The sequence below is a fragment of the Pangasianodon hypophthalmus genome, chromosome 4, assembly GCF_027358585.1.
Source record: "Pangasianodon hypophthalmus isolate fPanHyp1 chromosome 4, fPanHyp1.pri, whole genome shotgun sequence".
NCBI lineage: Eukaryota > Metazoa > Chordata > Actinopteri > Siluriformes > Pangasiidae > Pangasianodon > Pangasianodon hypophthalmus.
Genome location: NC_069713.1, coordinates 22,717,235 through 22,736,437, shown reverse-complemented (window position 1 = coordinate 22,736,437; position 19,203 = coordinate 22,717,235). Strand labels below are relative to the sequence as shown.

General features: G+C 37.4%; 1 protein-coding gene across 2 annotated transcripts in view; it reads right to left on the bottom strand.

Moving 5' to 3' along the window:
* The window catches only part of plxdc2b (plexin domain containing 2b), a 115,283-nt gene that overhangs the window by 69,638 nt on the left and 26,442 nt on the right, over positions 1-19,203 (bottom strand). For both annotated transcript variants that reach the window (XM_034303946.2, XM_026936701.3), the window contains exon 2: positions 3,128-3,321. In XM_034303946.2, the coding sequence (XP_034159837.2) occupies positions 3,128-3,321 (194 nt within the window). The remainder of the gene's footprint in view (positions 1-3,127; positions 3,322-19,203) is intronic.

The window sequence follows — 19,203 nt, the reverse complement described above, 5'->3', positions numbered from 1 at the left end:
TGCATTCAATGCCATAGCAAGGATACTCTTCCTTTCTCAGTTAAAAAAAATGTTTAGGAAAAAGCCCCCTTAAATTCATAAACCTTGTGTGATGAGGCTGGGCTTGACAGATCATAAGCAAGTATAGAACTGGTACATGGATACTGCATAAACAATTAAACTCTATAAATACTTTATTCATAGGAATCTTCTTTAAGAGTAATTCAATGGCATGTTGTTGTGAACTCAAAGGGTTTGTGTATGTTCAAGTGTGATCTTTGTTGTGTGTGTATGATTCTGATGATTCTGACTGTACCGCCACTACAGTATTATTTCCTCTAATATCCTATTCTGCCTTATAACTTGCACATACAATTGTATATTCAGAATCAGAATCAGCTTTATTGCCAAGTGTGCTCACACACACAAGGAATTTGACTTTGCTTCCAGTACATACACAAATATGACAGCAAGACACATAATAATAAGAAGAATTAAAAAACAATGTAAAAAAGAGATGACAAGCTTAAGGCAGAATAGCCATGGTACAAATGCTATGTACAACTACGCAAGGGACAATGCAATGTATGTGCAATATACACACATACCCTTTGTATATTGCACATATTTTAAAAGTTCTATTACCATTTGATTACTTCTTATATTCTCTATTCATATAACAGGAGATGCAAATCTAATTTCACTGTACTCATATGATGACAATATTTTATCCTATTTCATTATATTCTATTATATTTTGAACAATATAGACTATGAAATATCTGAGTGGTGATGACTGACCTGGTGGATTTAGCAGCCCAACTGGTTTATGTTTTGAAACTCTTTCATTTTTAAAATGTACAAAATGACTCTCTAAGGTCCTTATTATAAGAAGGCTAAAGCAGAAATACACACACTCACAGGTGCGTGCGCACACACACACACCCACTCACTCACACACACACACACATAGTCTCATCCAATTCTTTCTCATATTCACATTCTGTCTGTGATCCCTGCACACACACACAGACAGACCGACAGACAGACAGTTAAAGCCTGAAAGCTCTTTCTACCTAGGCATACACAAACTTTCACAAACACAGCTCTGACTACATGAGGTTTAATAATAAGCATGGATGCATGGAAGGCAACAGGAAACAGCAGCTTTTTTTCTACACCGCCTGGCTCTTTTCAAAGTCATTTTTACAATCATTTGAGATAGTGAGCCCTTTCTGTGCTACATTACACAACACAAACACACACACAAACACACACGAAACACATTAAACTAGAACATTAAACACAAGCATTAAAAAGGACCATAATGCTGTAGTGTGAATTGCTTTAGGTGTGGGGGCTCTTTGCCATCTACTCTGATGAGACAGACTCATTAAATCAGATTAAACTGCTTTATAGCTCTTTGCTTGTCAAGCTCTGTTTTCTCTAGTCTTTCTACAGCCTCTCTCTGTCAGTCTCCTCTTCCATCTGGCTCTGCTGCTCCATTTTCCATCAGTTCTAAAGCACCACGTCATCCTCAAATGGAGAATGTAAAGCTACTGATGCCAGGATTTGAGCATTTCATTCACAGTTTGCCAGCTGTTTCACTGTTAGTCTTAAATATCTTGCATTTAGGGCTGTTTTTTCATGGATGTATAGTATAGTCGTGGAGGCTACAGCAGGGGAAGCTCTAAGTATTTACATGCCTTTATTAATTAGCTAATGAGCAAAATCAGCAAGGAAACAATAAACTGAGCATTAGCTTTAACTTGCTTTATATCATCCTTCTATTAGCCCATGTCTGCTTAATATAAATAGATGTGTGTACTTAAAATGCTGGAACGTCATGGGTTAGGATTGATGTCTCCAGTTAAGTTTCCATTCAGATGTTTTCCATAAATGTAAATCATGTTTTGCACTACTGCTATGTGAACATTCTGAAGAAGTAATCAAAAGAACACTATGTCAAGTGACATTGTGGCTACATCTATGTTAACTGTATTTCGCATATAAAGTATTTAGCATACAGTGTTAGCTAGCTAAAAAATTAGCAGCAACAATGACACTTCAGTGATTGCAGTGGAACCTGTTTGTGTCTAGACCCAATCCCAAGTACCATACTTAAAAATAGTCCACACAAAACAGTCTAGTCCTATCAGCACAAAATATTTAGCAAGCAGTTTTAGTTAGCTAACGTCGCAATTAGCAGATATTTTTTTTTTAAAAAAAAGGCTAGTTTCTGTGTCTACATCCACATTGGCTTACTTAATACATCTTATTAAGTAGTATTTAGCAATAGTATGCAAATTACCATGCAATAAAGTTAATAAAGCAATATTTTAACCAATATTTAATTGCTAAGTAGCTGACCTCATGTCAAACAATCACTATTAAGCTGTTTAGCCAGTTTGTAGTTTGCTTTGCTTTATAACTGATTAGCCATCTGGCTAATACAAACCATGTCAACACAAAATATTTCAACAACACCTACAACAAATAGAACTGACAATGCGTATGATGGTTACCATAAGCAGTGTAACTTTCTGACACACTGCTTAGTTGGGTGGTAGTGTGTACTTTTAAATGTAGCCAAGCAGTCACAGCTACTTTGCTATAGATACCATCCTTTATTATCAACCTGTTTTTAACCATCCTTTATTGCAGTGGTTCTTGAAGTGGGGTGCAGGGTCCCTCAAGGTTTCTGGAGCTTTTATTTATTTATTTTTTAAATTTTGTCACAGTGGTGGAAAGCACAATTCATCATTATGAAAGGTTATTACATTTATTATTGAGTTTTTATAGTTATTGGCCAGTTTGACTGGACCCTTGCAGCAAATGGGTTTAAGTCAAACCTCAATAACTGAAAAACAAGTAGTCCTATAAACAATGCCAACGCTTTGGACCTACCTAATGTGTTCTGTTGGTGGAAAGTTCTATGGCTCAATGTGTACTGAGAATTTATTTTACAGTTTAAAGGGGTCCCTTGCTGCAAAGAGTTAGAGAAGCTCTGTTTTATTATTTTTATTTTATTTTATTAAGCTCTGGTAACTCTGCCGTGCTGATGCACTTTTGCAACTCCTCACCAAACCATAAAAACTTAAAACTAACTAACTCACTAATTAACTAACTAACTAAATAAAAAGCTTACGGTTATCTGGGAGCTGTTATCTGCATCAGTATCTGCCAGTGGTCCAGGTACATCCTGTGACTCCGCCTCTGAAGTCTCCTGACTGGCTTTGTTGCTGGTCATTCTTGGCTCAGACAGCCACCGTCTCTTCCTGAGTACTTCCACTGTGATGTCATTGTCTTGCCCCGGCCCCTGAAGCACAGAATAGGAAACTCCTGCAAAGAATAAGATAGTTGCATCACGTCAAGGAGGATAGAAAACAACTCTAACGTGTTCAGGGGTGGACAAGTCATAAATTCATAGAGTGAAGCTATGGAAAATGAGTCAATACTTGAATCCCTGGGACTTTATGTAGCTATAATACTTATTCTCTTCTGATAATGTCACAGTTGATGAAGCATATCATGGTTGTTCTCTTGACAAAAAGGCAGAAAGTCTTGCCTGTGGTGTTCTCTTGCACATAAAGACATTATGTGAGTCTGGCTTGCATCTTCATTTTCGCTTTGATGAAGTGTTTAAAAGTGAAGTGACTGTGTGTTGTGCTAGCATTATAGTTACAGGTTTTGTGCTGCACTGAACTGTATTTATTTCAGTTTAGTCACTGTTTCCACACTCCTTCATATTCCTGATTTTGGAAATATTGTCTAGGTTTTTCAAGCTAATTAATAAGGCTAATAAAAAATTATTATTGTCAACAGCCAGAGGACGTCCTCAGTCAATATTTGAGTAGTGTTCTTCTCTTTCTCTGGATGTCAGTGAGCGAAATAATAATGATGATAATAATAATAATAATAATAATAATAAGCACCGGTGACTGTTATATCAACAGCTTACTGCACCTGCTTGTCTGCCAGGCAACTGCGAATGAAAAACTAATAGCCTGGATAAGTAATCTGTTTGTCCAGGGGTGCCTGTATTAGCGGTTTGTCCACCCCTGATGTTTCTAAACTAATAGCATAAAATTCTCATTATTCACGTTCACAAGCTGAGCAATCAGTCTGTTGTTATTATTATTATTCGTCCAGAATTTATAGTGTTATGAATGTTAAGTGGTTCTATGAACTGAATAGAATGAATGAAGGCAAAAATGTATTGTTAACAAACTGTAAATACACACACAATCTTTATCTGTCCACTTGCACTTGTCTTTGTTAACGTTCTGATCATTGTAATCGGACATGCCTCTGAGGCTCATTAATTTAAGCATGAGTCAGCAATTCACCTAATTACCAAAGTACGTATTACGTCTCACACTATCAGGATCCTCATTCCTTTCACACCAGCAAATTTTAATGAACCATTAACGATGGATTTTTCTGGTTCAATTAAAATTCCACTCAAATTAAGTAGGAAGGTAAATGACCTATTTGGGGCATAATTAGTCAAGGATGCAAAATATTACAAAACAGCAATATTTAATCAATTTAATTGGATTGTTAATTAGCAGAATTTAGGCCAGTTACAACCAGTTTTTAACCACTGAGCAACTGAAAAGCCATTGGAGCCACAGAAATCCAACACTGAAATCCATTTGATTTGCCTTATTTGCTTTAGAACTGAGCAGTCATTAGGTTAATGAAAATCATTTCAACATGTGTACCAACAATATAACTTAAAAATGCCAGTGAAACATTTACTGAAACATTCAGACACAAATTCCTCACAAGATTCTCACAGTACTGGCAAATGCCTTTAGTCCGGGGCTAATTATTAGTGCTTTAATGAATTATGTGCACTCCAATGTGGTGGGAAACATTCTGTGCTGTTGTGAGGAGAAATAAGTTCAACATGTTGACCATACACATCGGCCAAATCACTGCAGGAAGTAAACGTTGTGTATACTGGGTTAGCTTCTCTTCAAAATAGTCCATGAACAAAAAATAGGTGCTTAAAAAGGATTAAAAAAACAAATGACTCCTATTCGCAAGCTTACATTTCTCTAAAATGATTCTTTCTCTTAGTTGTTTTACTCGTCTCTTTCCCCTGAGGCTGCTTTTGGCTCTTTCACTAACTGCTTTTACTCCTTCGCTCTCTCCCTGTTGTCCATATTGCTCTTCAACAGCTTCCCGTCTCCAGGCCAGATGGGTATGCTAATGAAGTCACCATATAAACAAAAAACTGCCCTTTCTCACGAGTCACTCTTAACACAAGGCCAAGGTTTCATTAACAAGTGATGCTGAGCTTTGGTCACTCTCTTTCTGGAATCATCATCACTTTGCTATTCAACTTGTTTATGGAGATGAGAAATGAAGGTGTGTAAGTGTGTATGTTTGTGTGTGTGGGAAATATTTAAGATGAAAATACAGACAAAAAAACTACTATAATATGCTCCATCATACACATAGGTGTGTGTGTGTGTGAGAGAGAAAGAGAGAGAGCAGGGTAAATCTCTTTAAACACAAAAAGTAAAGACAAACATTGAGTTATCTCCTTCTGTTCCATTTAGTTGTCATTAAGAAGCTCTTATTTTTATGATAACACTCCAAAGGTCACACTTCCAGTGTAAAAACATTCACACCTATCAACAGCTTCATAGTTATAGTTCAGTAGTTTTATAGTTGTAGTTCAGTGCTAGAATTTTCTTGGCACAGGAAATATTCTGTTCCACTAAGTACCTCATAAACCATTTGACACCAAACTGTCTTAACATATGTATTGGGTGTATTCGAGTGTTCTCCTTTAAAAGATGGCAGATTCTTCCTTTAATGAGTAGCATGACACATCTTTGCTTGTAATTAGCTTGTCAGCTCACAGAACACGTACTGGATTTGCATGTTGCCAATTACCGTGCTGGGGCCTTCCTTGTTTATAGGTGTCTGAAGCTGTGCCTGACGCCAAGCTTTCACTCTTTGCCACTCACTCGATTTCTATACCTAAATGGGACTGAATTTGTTCTGGTTCTCTGTGCAACACTTATTTAAGAGCAAAAAAAGACCTTAAACATTGTTCATGCTCATAGATCTGTCCCTCCACTGCAATATACTTTTTTAAAGTACTACATTTCACAATGCACTAAGATAAACTAGCTCCATTCATCTGTTCATGCCTTTTCTGGCCTCTTTACAGGGTAATGAGAGAGTGTGGGAATCGTGCACTTGACTGGGCCTCATTTATGCCCGTGACATTAAAGGTCCACTCCATCATTTCGCAACCAACACTTCATTTTAGCTTTAGCCTTCAGCTAAGTTCACATTAGCAAGCGATAAATTGGTAAGCGACCAGAACAAAGAGTTGGAGAGTTGTTTTTCAGTCTCCCTGGTCTCTAATCTAACAGCTACTTGTTTTCTGTGCAGCTTTTAACTTTCAACAGATTAAAACACAGAGACGCTTATAAGCATCTCATATAATGTACCACGGTTATATATTTAGGCTTCTACTGTATGTATTAGATTATATAGTAACCTAAACATTTTGGCTAATACCACTTATATGCTTCCTAAAAACTGTTAGCCATGGTAATTATTAACTGTCATTATTAACTGCCAGTCACTGTTATTTCTAATAATGTAAATGAGGTGTTATGGTCTACTTAGACAGGGGAACAGTTCTATATCTGCCATGCTGTTTTTCAGGAAATAAAGAATTAGCACATAACCTTTTTGTTGCTAAATGAAAATAATGTACTCCACATGTACCACATATTCAAAAGATTAGTACAGTATACAATAAATGAAACAGAAATAATGGTGAGATGGTCTTTTAAAAAGTCAGTCCACCACTTTACATTTTTTTCTCATCAAAACTAGCTATTCAGAAAAGGTTATATACTGTAGCTCTCTAAAATTTGTGACATCTAATAATACATTTAATCCATAAAAGCTCACAGTGCTCAGTCATGAACTATTCCCTATTCAAGTAATAACTATTTAAGTAATGACATGTTTGAATTCAGGAAATAACAAAACTTAAATTCTTTCCCAAAAGAGATATCTAATTATATCTGCTGCATTCGTTCCTCTATTCATTCACTCAAAGCCCCTAAAAAAAGACTCCTGCAACTCATTTCCCAGAATAAGAGGTTTTTTTTTTCTAGGATACTCTTTTAAAGTCTAGGATGACTAAGAATGTGAGCAAGTGGCCTCAGTGCCAAAGGCTTCCTCTAAAGCCTATTAATTTAAAAGCGAAGCTGAAGGTGAAATAGGACTCGCAGAGGTGACTGTCACTGACTCCAATTGAAGTGCAGCAACAATCGCAGTTTTCAGATGCCATGCTGTGAAAGGCCCCACAGCAGGAATGGCTTCACTCTTTCCCTCTCATTTCCTTCCACACAGTGTCTCACTCTTTTCTCCTTTCATATGAAAGTAAGCCTCTTTCTCTCTTCTTTTGATTTGGTAATTCTCTTGTTCTTTAGACAAAAAGTATGCTGCCTTTTTTGTCTTCTTTGGCTTTGTGGTTTTATTAACTAATTCAGCCTGTAAACACAATGACTCATGCTGGGAAACTCCTTACACAGCTAATAACACTAATAATGTAAATACAACATAGAAAAAAAACGATTTAAAGAAACAGAAAAGAAGAGTTTAGAGGAGATATTCTGTGATGTCTTTGAAAACACACTTCCAGACCAGGCAAAACAAAACGTGAAAGTGTGTTTGTGCACATTAGGGGTGTAATGCAATGCCACTATCTGTATCTGTCTACTGCTACAAATATCCGTATCTGTATTTCTATTCGGTTTAAACTCAAAGTGGGTGTGGCCTAAACCAGAAGGGTCCCCTCCCACCCTCCACGAAAACACTGGAAAACACTAGGAAAAAAGGTAGAAATGCCAGCCCTCGCAGGATGGTGTGTGAATTCTGGCTCTGACAGCTTCTCAACCTCAGCTACATCACTACATCACAGATTTTTTTTAATCCTCAGGGGTTATTGCAATATTTTCTAACAAATTTAGTTTTTTCCCTCAAAATTTCCCACAATATAAACAAACCAATACCGTAACTTTAAACCACCATGACTGTGGATGCTCACTCATGCCTGCATGAAAGTGAAAAACTCCCAATCATGCAACTCTCTTTCTGGAAAAACAACAACGACAACAACAACAAAAGACCACCAAGCAAAATGTAGCCCATTCTTTGTAGCTGTTCTTTCTGAATAATGCATTTGCATTCAGGCACATCCCTGGTACACATGTACGTGTGTGTGGCAGTGAAATAAATGGATGAGTGTGTCAGGCCTGACCATTTGCTTGTCTTTCTCTCTTTTTGCCTCTGTCTTCTCCTTCTCCATTTGCTGTCTCATTGCTAAACAGAACTAAAGTGAGATTGATTTTCAAATTCCTCACTCCATGAACTCGATAACCATCTGTGTAAACACCCGTCATATTCCCGAAAAGAATGCCTGTACAGTGGTACCTTTCACAACAGTGTGGTAAAACCAATGAAACTGTCAGCAGTTTAATTTATTTCACAACTCTCACTGGAAGAGTGCAAATATACTGTGCTGCATAATAACATTTATCATTGTATTATACTTTCCTTTTATAAATAAAGTATTTTATGGCTATATATCTATATAGCTAAACTGTATCCCATTTAAATTTTTTTTCCCCAGAATTCTTGGAAACAATCTTATTTGCACATATTGAAATCATTTTTTTAAAATAGCTTTCCAGTTGGACAAGACATAAACCTGGGACATAACCAGAATTTCTGACCAAACATTTTGATCAAATATGCCTATTCCACATGCCAATGCGTCCCTTGGCCCCTCCCCAGGCAAGAAAAAAAAAACTTGCCAGTTGTTCCATTGTGATAGCTTGCTGCAAACGATTAACTTGCTTTGTGGACATTCTGTTGATCTGGAAGAACAAGATGAAGAGCAGCAGAGTCGATCTTTTCATTTCCTTGGAACATGTTTTCCTCACAGCATGGTGGTGCAGCGGGTAGTGCTGCCAGCTCACAGCGTCAGGATCCCCTGAGGGTTTCCTCCAAGTTCCTGGGTTTCTTCCAATCTCCCAAAAAAACATGCCAGTAGGTGGATTGACTGTGCTAAATTTGTATGAAAAGTGTGTGAATATGTGTGTGCATGGTGACCTGCAATGGACTGGCATCCCATATTATACCAGGATAAAACAGGATCCTGAACATAACGACGACGATGTTTTCCTCAGTTAAGTTACCAGGTGTACTTTCTCATAATCATGTAAAAAGATATGTGGTTGGAATTAGACTAATGTTTGGGTTTTACAAAATATTGAAATACTTTGTACTACCTCCTGCATCAGTGTCGTGACACATAGTGTCCTGCTTGGTAAGTGATAGCAAGTGAAAATATCTTGAATATAGTCAAATGTATGTAGTATTTCCTATTATAAGATTACAATAAACCAAATATAAGATTATTCAACCTATTGTGAGATGTTTTTACTCATTTTAAACTTTTTCTTATTCTATTAGGAGATAATTTTGCTTCTTTCTAGCAATAAATATTTAAAATGAGCAAAAGTATCTGCCAATAGAACAAGACCATTTCAGGCTTGAAATTAGTAAAAGTGTAAAAATAAGTTTAATAGTCTTATATTTGGTTTATGCTAATCTTATAATAGGAAATACTAGATAAATATGACTATAGTCAAGATATTTTCACTTGCTATGTAATTTATGCAATGCACTTTTTTTTTTTGCAGTGTATCTGATCTGTGATATGTTTTCTTACTCCTACACTTCTACACTGACCAGTTTCTCTCGCCTGCACTCTTCAGCCTTCCTCTAGTTCTTGCTTGCTTCTTGGTTTCTGAGAGGTCATCTGAGTCCCTTTGTATGCCTGAATTCAAACTGCATTACTGTTTTTTTCCCAATGGCTGTCTGCACCTTCAGAACTCTTTATGAGGATGTTTAAGCTGTCTTGCTTTTCATACCAGTCAAAAGGAGTGGGAGCTGACCCCCAAAAAGAAGTTTAACCCTCCTGTACGGCCAGGGGAATTATCACTGATGAACTGTTTCTGGCGCCATGTCTGAATCTGTATCTGATCTGTTGTCTTTATCAACCTCCCTGACCCTGAGCTTTACCTGGCATGGTTCCCAAGAATTTTCCTCTGTCAGATTTTGTCTTTGTAAATCCTCAGACAATTACCAGCCCTGACCTTTGCCGAATCTCTTTCAAGCTCTGAGATTTCCCCTAAATCAGATCCAGAGAACTTCCCTGAGTTAGTCTCAAGCCTTGAATCTTCCCCTGTGTAAATCTCAGGCCCTTTTTATCTCAAGTCTCAGTTCCATGTCATGTGAGTTCCCAAATATCAGGCCCCTGCTTTCTGCCTTTCTCTTGTGACAGGAGGTGTATCCATGTTTACTCCAGTTCATGTGTAGCCCCTGAGTTTTACTTTATGTAAGGCTCATACACATTGTAATGCTCCATCTCTGAGCTCTCTCCAGCATCTTGCTTATCCTCTGAGAATTTTCCTGCATCAGTTTTAAACATTTTAGTTGTACCTAGTGCCACGCTTGATGCATCAGCTTTCCACAAGGTCACATTCAGCCCCTGGGCTTGTTTCTGTCTCAGCCTTTCTTTGAGCAAGTACTGGAACTTGAGACTTTCCAAGTCTCAGTATCAGTCATGGGTCTTCATCCTGTCCCTGTCAGTTACTGATTTTGCCCTAGGTTCTTTATGCTGTTTTTTTTCTCTATCTCTATCACTAGGTTTGTCTACGTCTATAATTCAGTGTCTATGCCTCTGGTCTTGGTCTGCACTCATGGCCTGGTCTCTGGCTCAGGTCTCACTCTGGACTTTGGGTCTATCCCTGGCTGGACTCCTCGAATCTAGATATCGTCCCTTAAAGAAGGGTATGTAGTCTAGTCCTCCTCTTCATCTCTGTTGAAATGCATGGGTGACTGATACGGAACTTCTTATTTAAAGTCTTTGCTTAAATGCTTGGTTATAAACATTGGTTATAGATTTATTCCTAACCATGTTTACTTCCACCTTGAAGCCTGTGGTGATTCTATGATTGTTCACCATGACACAGATCATTACAACTGTTTTATTTGTGTTTCCTTGTAATGACATTTGCGTGATGATGATGTTTTCTGTGTGACAGGACAAGGTTAGTGATGAAACTTGCTAAGTGACAAACCTTGCAGTTACACAAAGTATCTCTCTCTCTCTCTCTCTTGCTAGCTCTTTCTCTCTCTCAACCAAAAATGCATGTCTTGATCACTTTGCTCAGCATTAACCTGAATAAATTATTGTTCTTAATAGATGTAAGGCATAAGAATCAAATTAAAATAAATAGAAAAAGCGAGAAACCCTGTTGCCTGCATGCTATTCTCCCCTGAGTCACTGATTTGAAATGAAGGGAAGAAGGTGTGTGTGTGTGTGTGTGTGTGTGTGTGGTTTCAAGGTGTAATCTGCTGCTAGGCTTCAGTCTTGTAGGCCCTTGGGTATACACTCCACTGTGTTCCAAACAGAGGAAGAAATTACTGACACTAACAGCCAGAAACTCACTCATCTGAATGACTGCAATAGACATGTGCGCATCTAGCATTCTCTTCTCAGAGCACAGAGCTACTCAACAAGAAAGAAAAAAGAAAGAAGGAAGGAATGAAACATACTATACTCTAATTGTTTGAGTTCATCACAGACACCAAGCTGAGACTCACAGTCATTAGAGCACATGAAGAAGGAACAGGATCTATTAAGGGTTTTACTTCATGCTCTCTTCATTTGCAAAGCACACAGCAGCTCATAATTAAAGTCTAACTTACTTTTAACTTCATTCTATACACAGGGGTGCAAGGAAGACATACATAAAGACTTTTCTCTGTTCTGGCACCCAGGAGGAAGAATGAACTTCCCCTGCATCGCTTGCTGTCTTCAAATGAAGACTGAAGACATACTTCTTCACTAAGCACCTGAATGAACATCTGATAATCTGAGAGCATTCTTAGACCCCGATCTGTTTGTACTTACATGAGGATATGTTTTAATGGGGACTACAAAGCATTACTGAAAGCCACTCTGGATAAGGGCGTCTGCCAAAAGCTATAAATGTAAATGTCATACACACTTGTGTATTTACACCCACATGAGAATACACAAATGCATTTACATTTACACTTACGAGACTCTCTTATCTAGGGGGCACTTAGAGCACTAAAGAAATGCAGTTAAAATTTAGATCTATGCAGGTGTAGAGACACACTACTCACTCCTACTTATAATGTTGTGTTATTTTGTTTTGTTTTGTAGTGTGATTTGTATCCCTGTATTCCAGCCTTGGTTGTCTCAGTAATCCTACACTCCTGGCACCACTCTACTGGAATTAGAGTTTTAAGAAATGAAAGATTTACATCATATAACAGCTAATGTATGACTCAAATAAAAGACCCTAATGCGCACTGTCAGTATGCTCTGTGACTCAAAATTATTTTAGATACCTTATTTGCCCATCAGTGCACAGGAGAAGGAAACTGGTGTGTGTTTTTCATATTTGGATCTAGAAAAACCTAAAGATTTGTCCAAGCCTCACTTCACTCCTGCTTTAGTGGATAATCTCTAGATACTGTAGACTTGTACCAAGAACTGCTGCTGTAATCATAAAGACTGTCCTGTGCTCATCTGGACTCTTTTTAACTACATGCTTATACTGAAAACCATTTCAACACACTTAGGATTGTTTGTCTTTACTCTTCTAGACCTGTATATTGTAATGATTTATAATCCCAGCATCCAATGTCACCCAAAAGAGCACGTGTTCCACTTAAGGTTTCTTCTTCATGTCGTCTCAGAGAGATTTCCTTGCCACTGTCACCTCTGAATTGGTCATTAGGGACCTAAGTCTATATTTTTGAATTTCTGAAAAGCTGCTATGTGACAATGTCTATTGTTACAAGAGCTATGGAAATAAAAGTCAATTGAATTGAATTCAAATGACATTATGTATGACAATAAAATCTGAAATTTGACATTTCACATTGTATACTCTGGGTTTATTAAAAATTATAATGTGGGTATTGCAAGACTTTTTACATGGTTTTAAATGTGTTTGTTATTTGTTATTAAAATAACTCAAAGATCTTTTTTAATTCTATGCTGTGTTTAATGTATTAGAGAATATTTTATGAGCAAGCTCATAGGAGCAAGCTCAAGCTCAATTATTTTTTTTCTTTTGGAAATGATAATGCTCCACCGAGATAATAATAGAAATATTATGAAGTCAAATATAATTCAAATATGATTCAAAATCACACTGAAGCATGTTTACAGACAGAAAGCCTAGATTTAGATTTTGTAGAAATCTTATCATTACATACAGAATTGCCTTATCAGAAAAACACAGTATGAGCAGTTGCATGCTTTTTATTGTTCCGCCATAGAACAGTATCATATTGTTAGTTATGTTTGCTTTATAAATGAGAACAAACTTATCAGCTATCCAGCACAAACAAGGCTACTAAGTCCCGCAGCTTTGACTGGCTGTGCTAGCATTCTTTGAAGTCAGCACAGGGTTTAGATAAGCTCAGGCCACACAAAGCACTTGAGTTACAGAATTGGGAAGGGTATTACACAAGGAGGCATGATACTGCTTCTATTACCAAATACAGCAATTTTTTCTTAACAACAGTATTAATGATAAAGGAGCAAAATTTGGGCAAAAATTTGTTTGCCAGATCACATAAATGCCTACAGCTGGAAAAATACTCCCATGGTCTACAATCTTCAGCCTATCACAGGATATAATCTGAAATCTGTTAGTATGGTCATGTACTGCCAAAGGCCACAGCATGCTCAACCCCAAAGCTGATTCTTTTCTAATAATAGCATATCATGAATTATTATATTCCTCTTCTACCACAGCATTTGCCAATGATTATAACTTTTACTTGATTAATGATAGACATGTCATGCTTTTTAACCATTTATAGCTACATTTATTGTTATGGAACATCCATGAGAGTTCCTGTTATCACTTACGTTATATCAGCCATAAATAAACGTTCCCTCACCAGCCTCTCTTTTTTCTCTTCGTTGAAGTTAATACGAGAAAAAAATGTCATGATGTCATGCTAGCAACTACTGTCAGACCTGTGCTGTTATAGAAAACGAATCAACACCTTCTGATTTGACAATTCACTCACGCTTTGGAATAATAATGATATAATGATTGACACCCCAACATAAGCTTACATCTATTCAGCCAAGGCCAAATATCTTTATATGTATCTCTCTTTCTCTTTCTCTTTCTCTCTGCTGCCAATTTGGACTTTGGCCTAAACATCCTTAAAATAAAAGCTCAGTGTTGAGGCAGGTAAAGCCACAGCAAGTTTACCTGAGAAAACTAGAATGTGAGAGTTCCCACGCCGCACACACTTCCACTTTTCATTAAGGCATCAAAATACAATTCCTGTCCAACAACTGCTCCTTCACTTGAAACTAAAAACAAAAAAGATACCTAAACAGACAAACAACAACAACAATGTGCACTACAACATTACATCAGGGCCCTTGCGCATGTGCTTACAAGCTGCAGCCTTCATTTGTTCATTTGAACACCTTCTCTAAAATCCTTCCTTCATGACAAGCATTTATGTCTGAGAAACAGGAATCAAAAGAACCTGGTATTAAAATGACTTTTTGATGTGACTGGTGCGAGCGATAAATCAGAACGAGAGCGTGAATGAGATCATTAAATAAAATAATGATAGCAAGCAGAGCAATAAGCCCAATAATTGAATCACCACAGTGTCTCCTCTGATGTATTTCTGTCCACATCATTGTAATGAGGTGCGTAAATAAATTTCAGATAGACCATACTGTTAATAATGTTCTAATCAGAGATAACAATCACAAAATGAACAATCACACTTTTTGGTCAGTGCAAAAAAGCTTACATTCATTTCTCACATCCAAGTAATTGATTGGCTATGAGTGTGTATTACACTGAGAGTAGCAGTTTATCTCTTTATAGTCTGCAGATTTGGACCCTAAAATGACGTCTAACACTCGCAATCTGATTGTTATCTAAATCATGTCTTAATGAATGAAAGGCATTGCACGCATTATGATTTCTCTGCTCTGTTCATTGTGATTTCTGGATTATTACTGCATATTAAAGGCTTAAGTATTGTCTGATAAGTGTAATTAAGTGTGTTAGAGCAGTGTGAATGTGTAACTGTGCAGAATTCACTGCAGGGCTGGAGGGCTGGAGTTGAGAAATGCTGCATTTTAAAATGGCACTAAGTAATATTTTATTATTGAACACGTTTACATTTATTCACTGGGAAGATGCTATTACCCAAATCAACAGTAGAATCCAAGAACATCCAATAAACAGGACACTTAGAGGGGGAGGAGAAACCAAACTAATTCCAGGTATCCCGAATTTAAATCCAATGTTAAATTCCACTAAATCAAGCTTTAGAAGAAGCCTTTATTTGTCACATGTACATCACAGCACAGTGAATATCTTTTCTTCAAATATCCTAGCTTGTTAGGAAGCTGGGTTCAGAGTATAGAGTCAGCCATGATACAGCAACCCTGGAGCAGAGATGTTTAAGGACCTTGCTCAAGGACCCAACAGTAGCAGCCTGGTAGTGCTGGGGCTTGAACCCCTGACCTTCTGATCAGTAATCCAGGGCGTTAACCATCGAACCACCACTGCCCTAGATGCAGCAGGTCAGTAGTGAATACTCACAAGAACCTTCACGCTTTTTAATCAGTCAAATTTTATTGTCAAATTTAAGGGTCAATTATCGACATGTTTAATTTGAACAAATGGGAACATATTAAGCCATCATGCCAAATTAGGTCCATAAGGTATATAATAAATATACAGGATATCCCAAAAGTCTACATTCATAGAGGAAATTAACACTTTTTAGCAAAATGTCTAGTTTATATATATATATTTTTTCAGATATCCTCAAAGAATGCCTTTGACAAAAGAGGAACATATTGAAATCATTCTCATGGCTGGATTGTGAAACTGTCACAAGGCTGCGATGGACTTTAACAGGAACCATGGCAAACACGTCACACATGACACTGTTGCCAAACTTATTAACAAATTCAAAAAACTGGAAGTGTTGTGACGACGGCACAACCAATGTGGTGCTGGCATACACAGTCCCTGTGTATGTAGACTTTTGGGACACTCTGTAGTAAATAAAATTAAGGCAACTAGGACAATTACAATATTAAACAAAAATGTAAGACTACTAGTCTGTATTTTGCAACTTTTGTCTGCTAAAAACAGAAGCAAATAACTAATGAGCTACAATTGCATCTATGTGGCATGACCACAAATGATAAAAGCATGACCAAGCATCAAATAGACATATAGGAGCTATGCTTAATGAGTAAACACACCAGCAAAGAAACTGGAATGCTGTTTAACCGAACAAGAAAAACAACCTCATTTACCTGATAATATCCACTGGTTGCAGTGAGAAAACTGTGTACAGGGGTAGCAATATTCCCCTTAAGTGCTGAACTGCTGCACTGATCAAACTCGTCACAAACACACAAATATTCTGGAGTGACCCATTTTTGCTAGACATTAATGAGAAGTGGCTTTGATTTCTTTTCCAGCAGATAAACAAGTCCTCCCTTTCCAGTGATGAACAGAACTATCAGATGCTCATCGATTCTCACACTTGCCTTTTTGCTTCTTTCTTTCTTATTTGTTCATGACGCCGCCAAACAAGGAAGCCTTGCACTAAAATGTAGGTTACATATAAAGTGTGTAACCTAATAAAGCCAGCGCAATGCACTATAAAAAAAATGCACATGGACTTTTACAGAATTTACAGAACTTCTTTATTTGGCACTTTATTAGATTTAGACAGATTTGTGACATCCAGGCAGTTGTTTGCTACAAGCAGTGATGCTCTTAGCTTAACTACTTGTTTTAGTAGCATGGCAGTAGCTTAGCACTTTTCAGAATAATGTAGCTTTTCCAGTAACTAGCTACTTTTTTCCACATTAACAAGTTACATTTCTTTTTCTTGGATTACTGTACGCCTATGAACGTTAACTAGCTAGCTGGATACAGTATATGCAGAAACAAAGTGAACCAAGAGTAGTGGAGTTAGCCCTCTCTGTATCTGTTGCTTTTAGAAAAAAATGTCTTTGTAATGAAATACTGTGTACAAAGCAGGTAAATTATTATTTTGTGAAAAAAATTAGCAGCACAAGAAAATGAAAATGCCACAGATTTTCTGAGGTTGATAAACTAGCTTCAGAGAAGCTAGCATTATTTTTTAGCTAGCTACTCTATCAAAAGTGTAGTGTGGCTGTAGCTTAGCTATTTTAAGTCATGAGTAGTTTGTATTTTGACAAGTTACAAGTTTCAAAATTGCTTCCTCGACACTGGTGACATCATATACTATCTGAAAAATAAAAAACCACACAAAAATGTACCACAAAAATGTTTACATGTCTCTTTGCAGCTCTAAATGCTGCACACAATTCCTTCCTATAAACAGTCTGTGTTTTTGTCACCATTTCTCAGAGATACTCTGTTGTGCCTTATGCAGGACGTGCCAGAGCTTTATGCAGCTGGTTGAACACAACTCTCTCTCTTTCTTTCTCTCTCACACGTGAACATTTCCATCCAAATCCTCCCAGAGAAGTTGATTATGTTAAGTCTTGCCTAGTCACCCGACCATAACCAAATAAAACTGCTCTGTGCTTGGGCAGAGTGTAAATAAGTGTGACTGTGCAAGTGCAAGGAGATGTTTTTAGAGCTCTACAGTAATGTGGTACGGCCATAGGGATTATGTCTTGTTATACATATAATAGGAGTAATGATTACGGAGTCATTGACCTAAGTGGGTAATGAGTGGTGTCCAGATTTTTTTTTGATAGAGGCAGATAATTTTTCTGCTGATACAGTGTATAATCATTTTTATGAGAGTGATACAGAGGTGCCAGCATTGCTAACAAGGAAATCCTAGTAGGAAGAGAGAGAGAGAGAGAGAAAAAAAATTCCCACAAAAACCAGTAGTCTGTGGACGAGACGGCTCCATGCTAACAGCACTGTTATTAACGACAAGAACTGGAGCTAGATAAGCAGATGAAAATGAACCATAGATAACTGGAACCCACACTAAGTGAGTCAATGAAAAGAAACCTTAAAAATGCAGAAAATATTGATTTTCCCTAGAATAAAAATGAACTAAAATTTGTCAAAGAAGACTCAACATGCTGCTACTGCTGGCCATTGAGTCAGAGCTTGTTAAAGAGCTGGACTATAACAATCTGGTAGATGAGTTTGCGAGGAAAAATGGCATCAAGAAGCCAGTTGCCTGAGGTAAGACTGCCTTCTGCATTGCACTGAGGCTACTCAAACCCTCATAATGCATGTGTAATGTATGTAGTAATGTACATGCTTTTATTTTTGCATGTGTTGGCTTGTGAGACGCGGCGGCACTGGCTCATGTGTGGTGGAGTCAGGCCCGGTCCCTGCGTAGGTTCCTGTCCATGCCTTACTAAACCATACCTGGCTATGAGAGAATCTTTTTAAGTTGGTGATGGAGAAAATAAAGCCAAGTAATTAGTTCCATCGATGTGAACTCTCACATGAAAAGAGGTTAGTTGCAGTGGTGTTTAGTCACAGTAAGAGTAAGCAGTGTATGTGCATACAACACAGTCATATTTTATATTCATAAATACATTATAGGTAATAGGTATTAAAGTTGATTCATTGTACATAGCATCCACAGGCAACAAAATGTGTGTGCTTAGGGACTTATAATGTGCTCCAAATCATCAATCCATTTCTTACTGAACACTTACATGCATCTTGCTCTGTCTCTGACATGAGATTTATCCAAACCTGCCACTGTCATTACGTTCTTGCTGCTAATTAAAAGAGTGAAATGAACTGAGGGTGCTGTTACATAATTCAGGGATCTTAACTAAACCCACATTTTAGTTGAGTGTTTCACATCGTATATCTCACTGACTCACTGACACACTATGTGCAGCTGTTCCCAATGAGAACACACACACACACACACACACAATGCATTATATAAGAAAAGCCGGTGGCTATGTTTGAAATTGCATACTTGTACATTGCACCTATAATATATAAAACATACTATTCCTCGTGTTGTATGCAGTATGATCATGTTTGGCTACACAGTCATGTGACT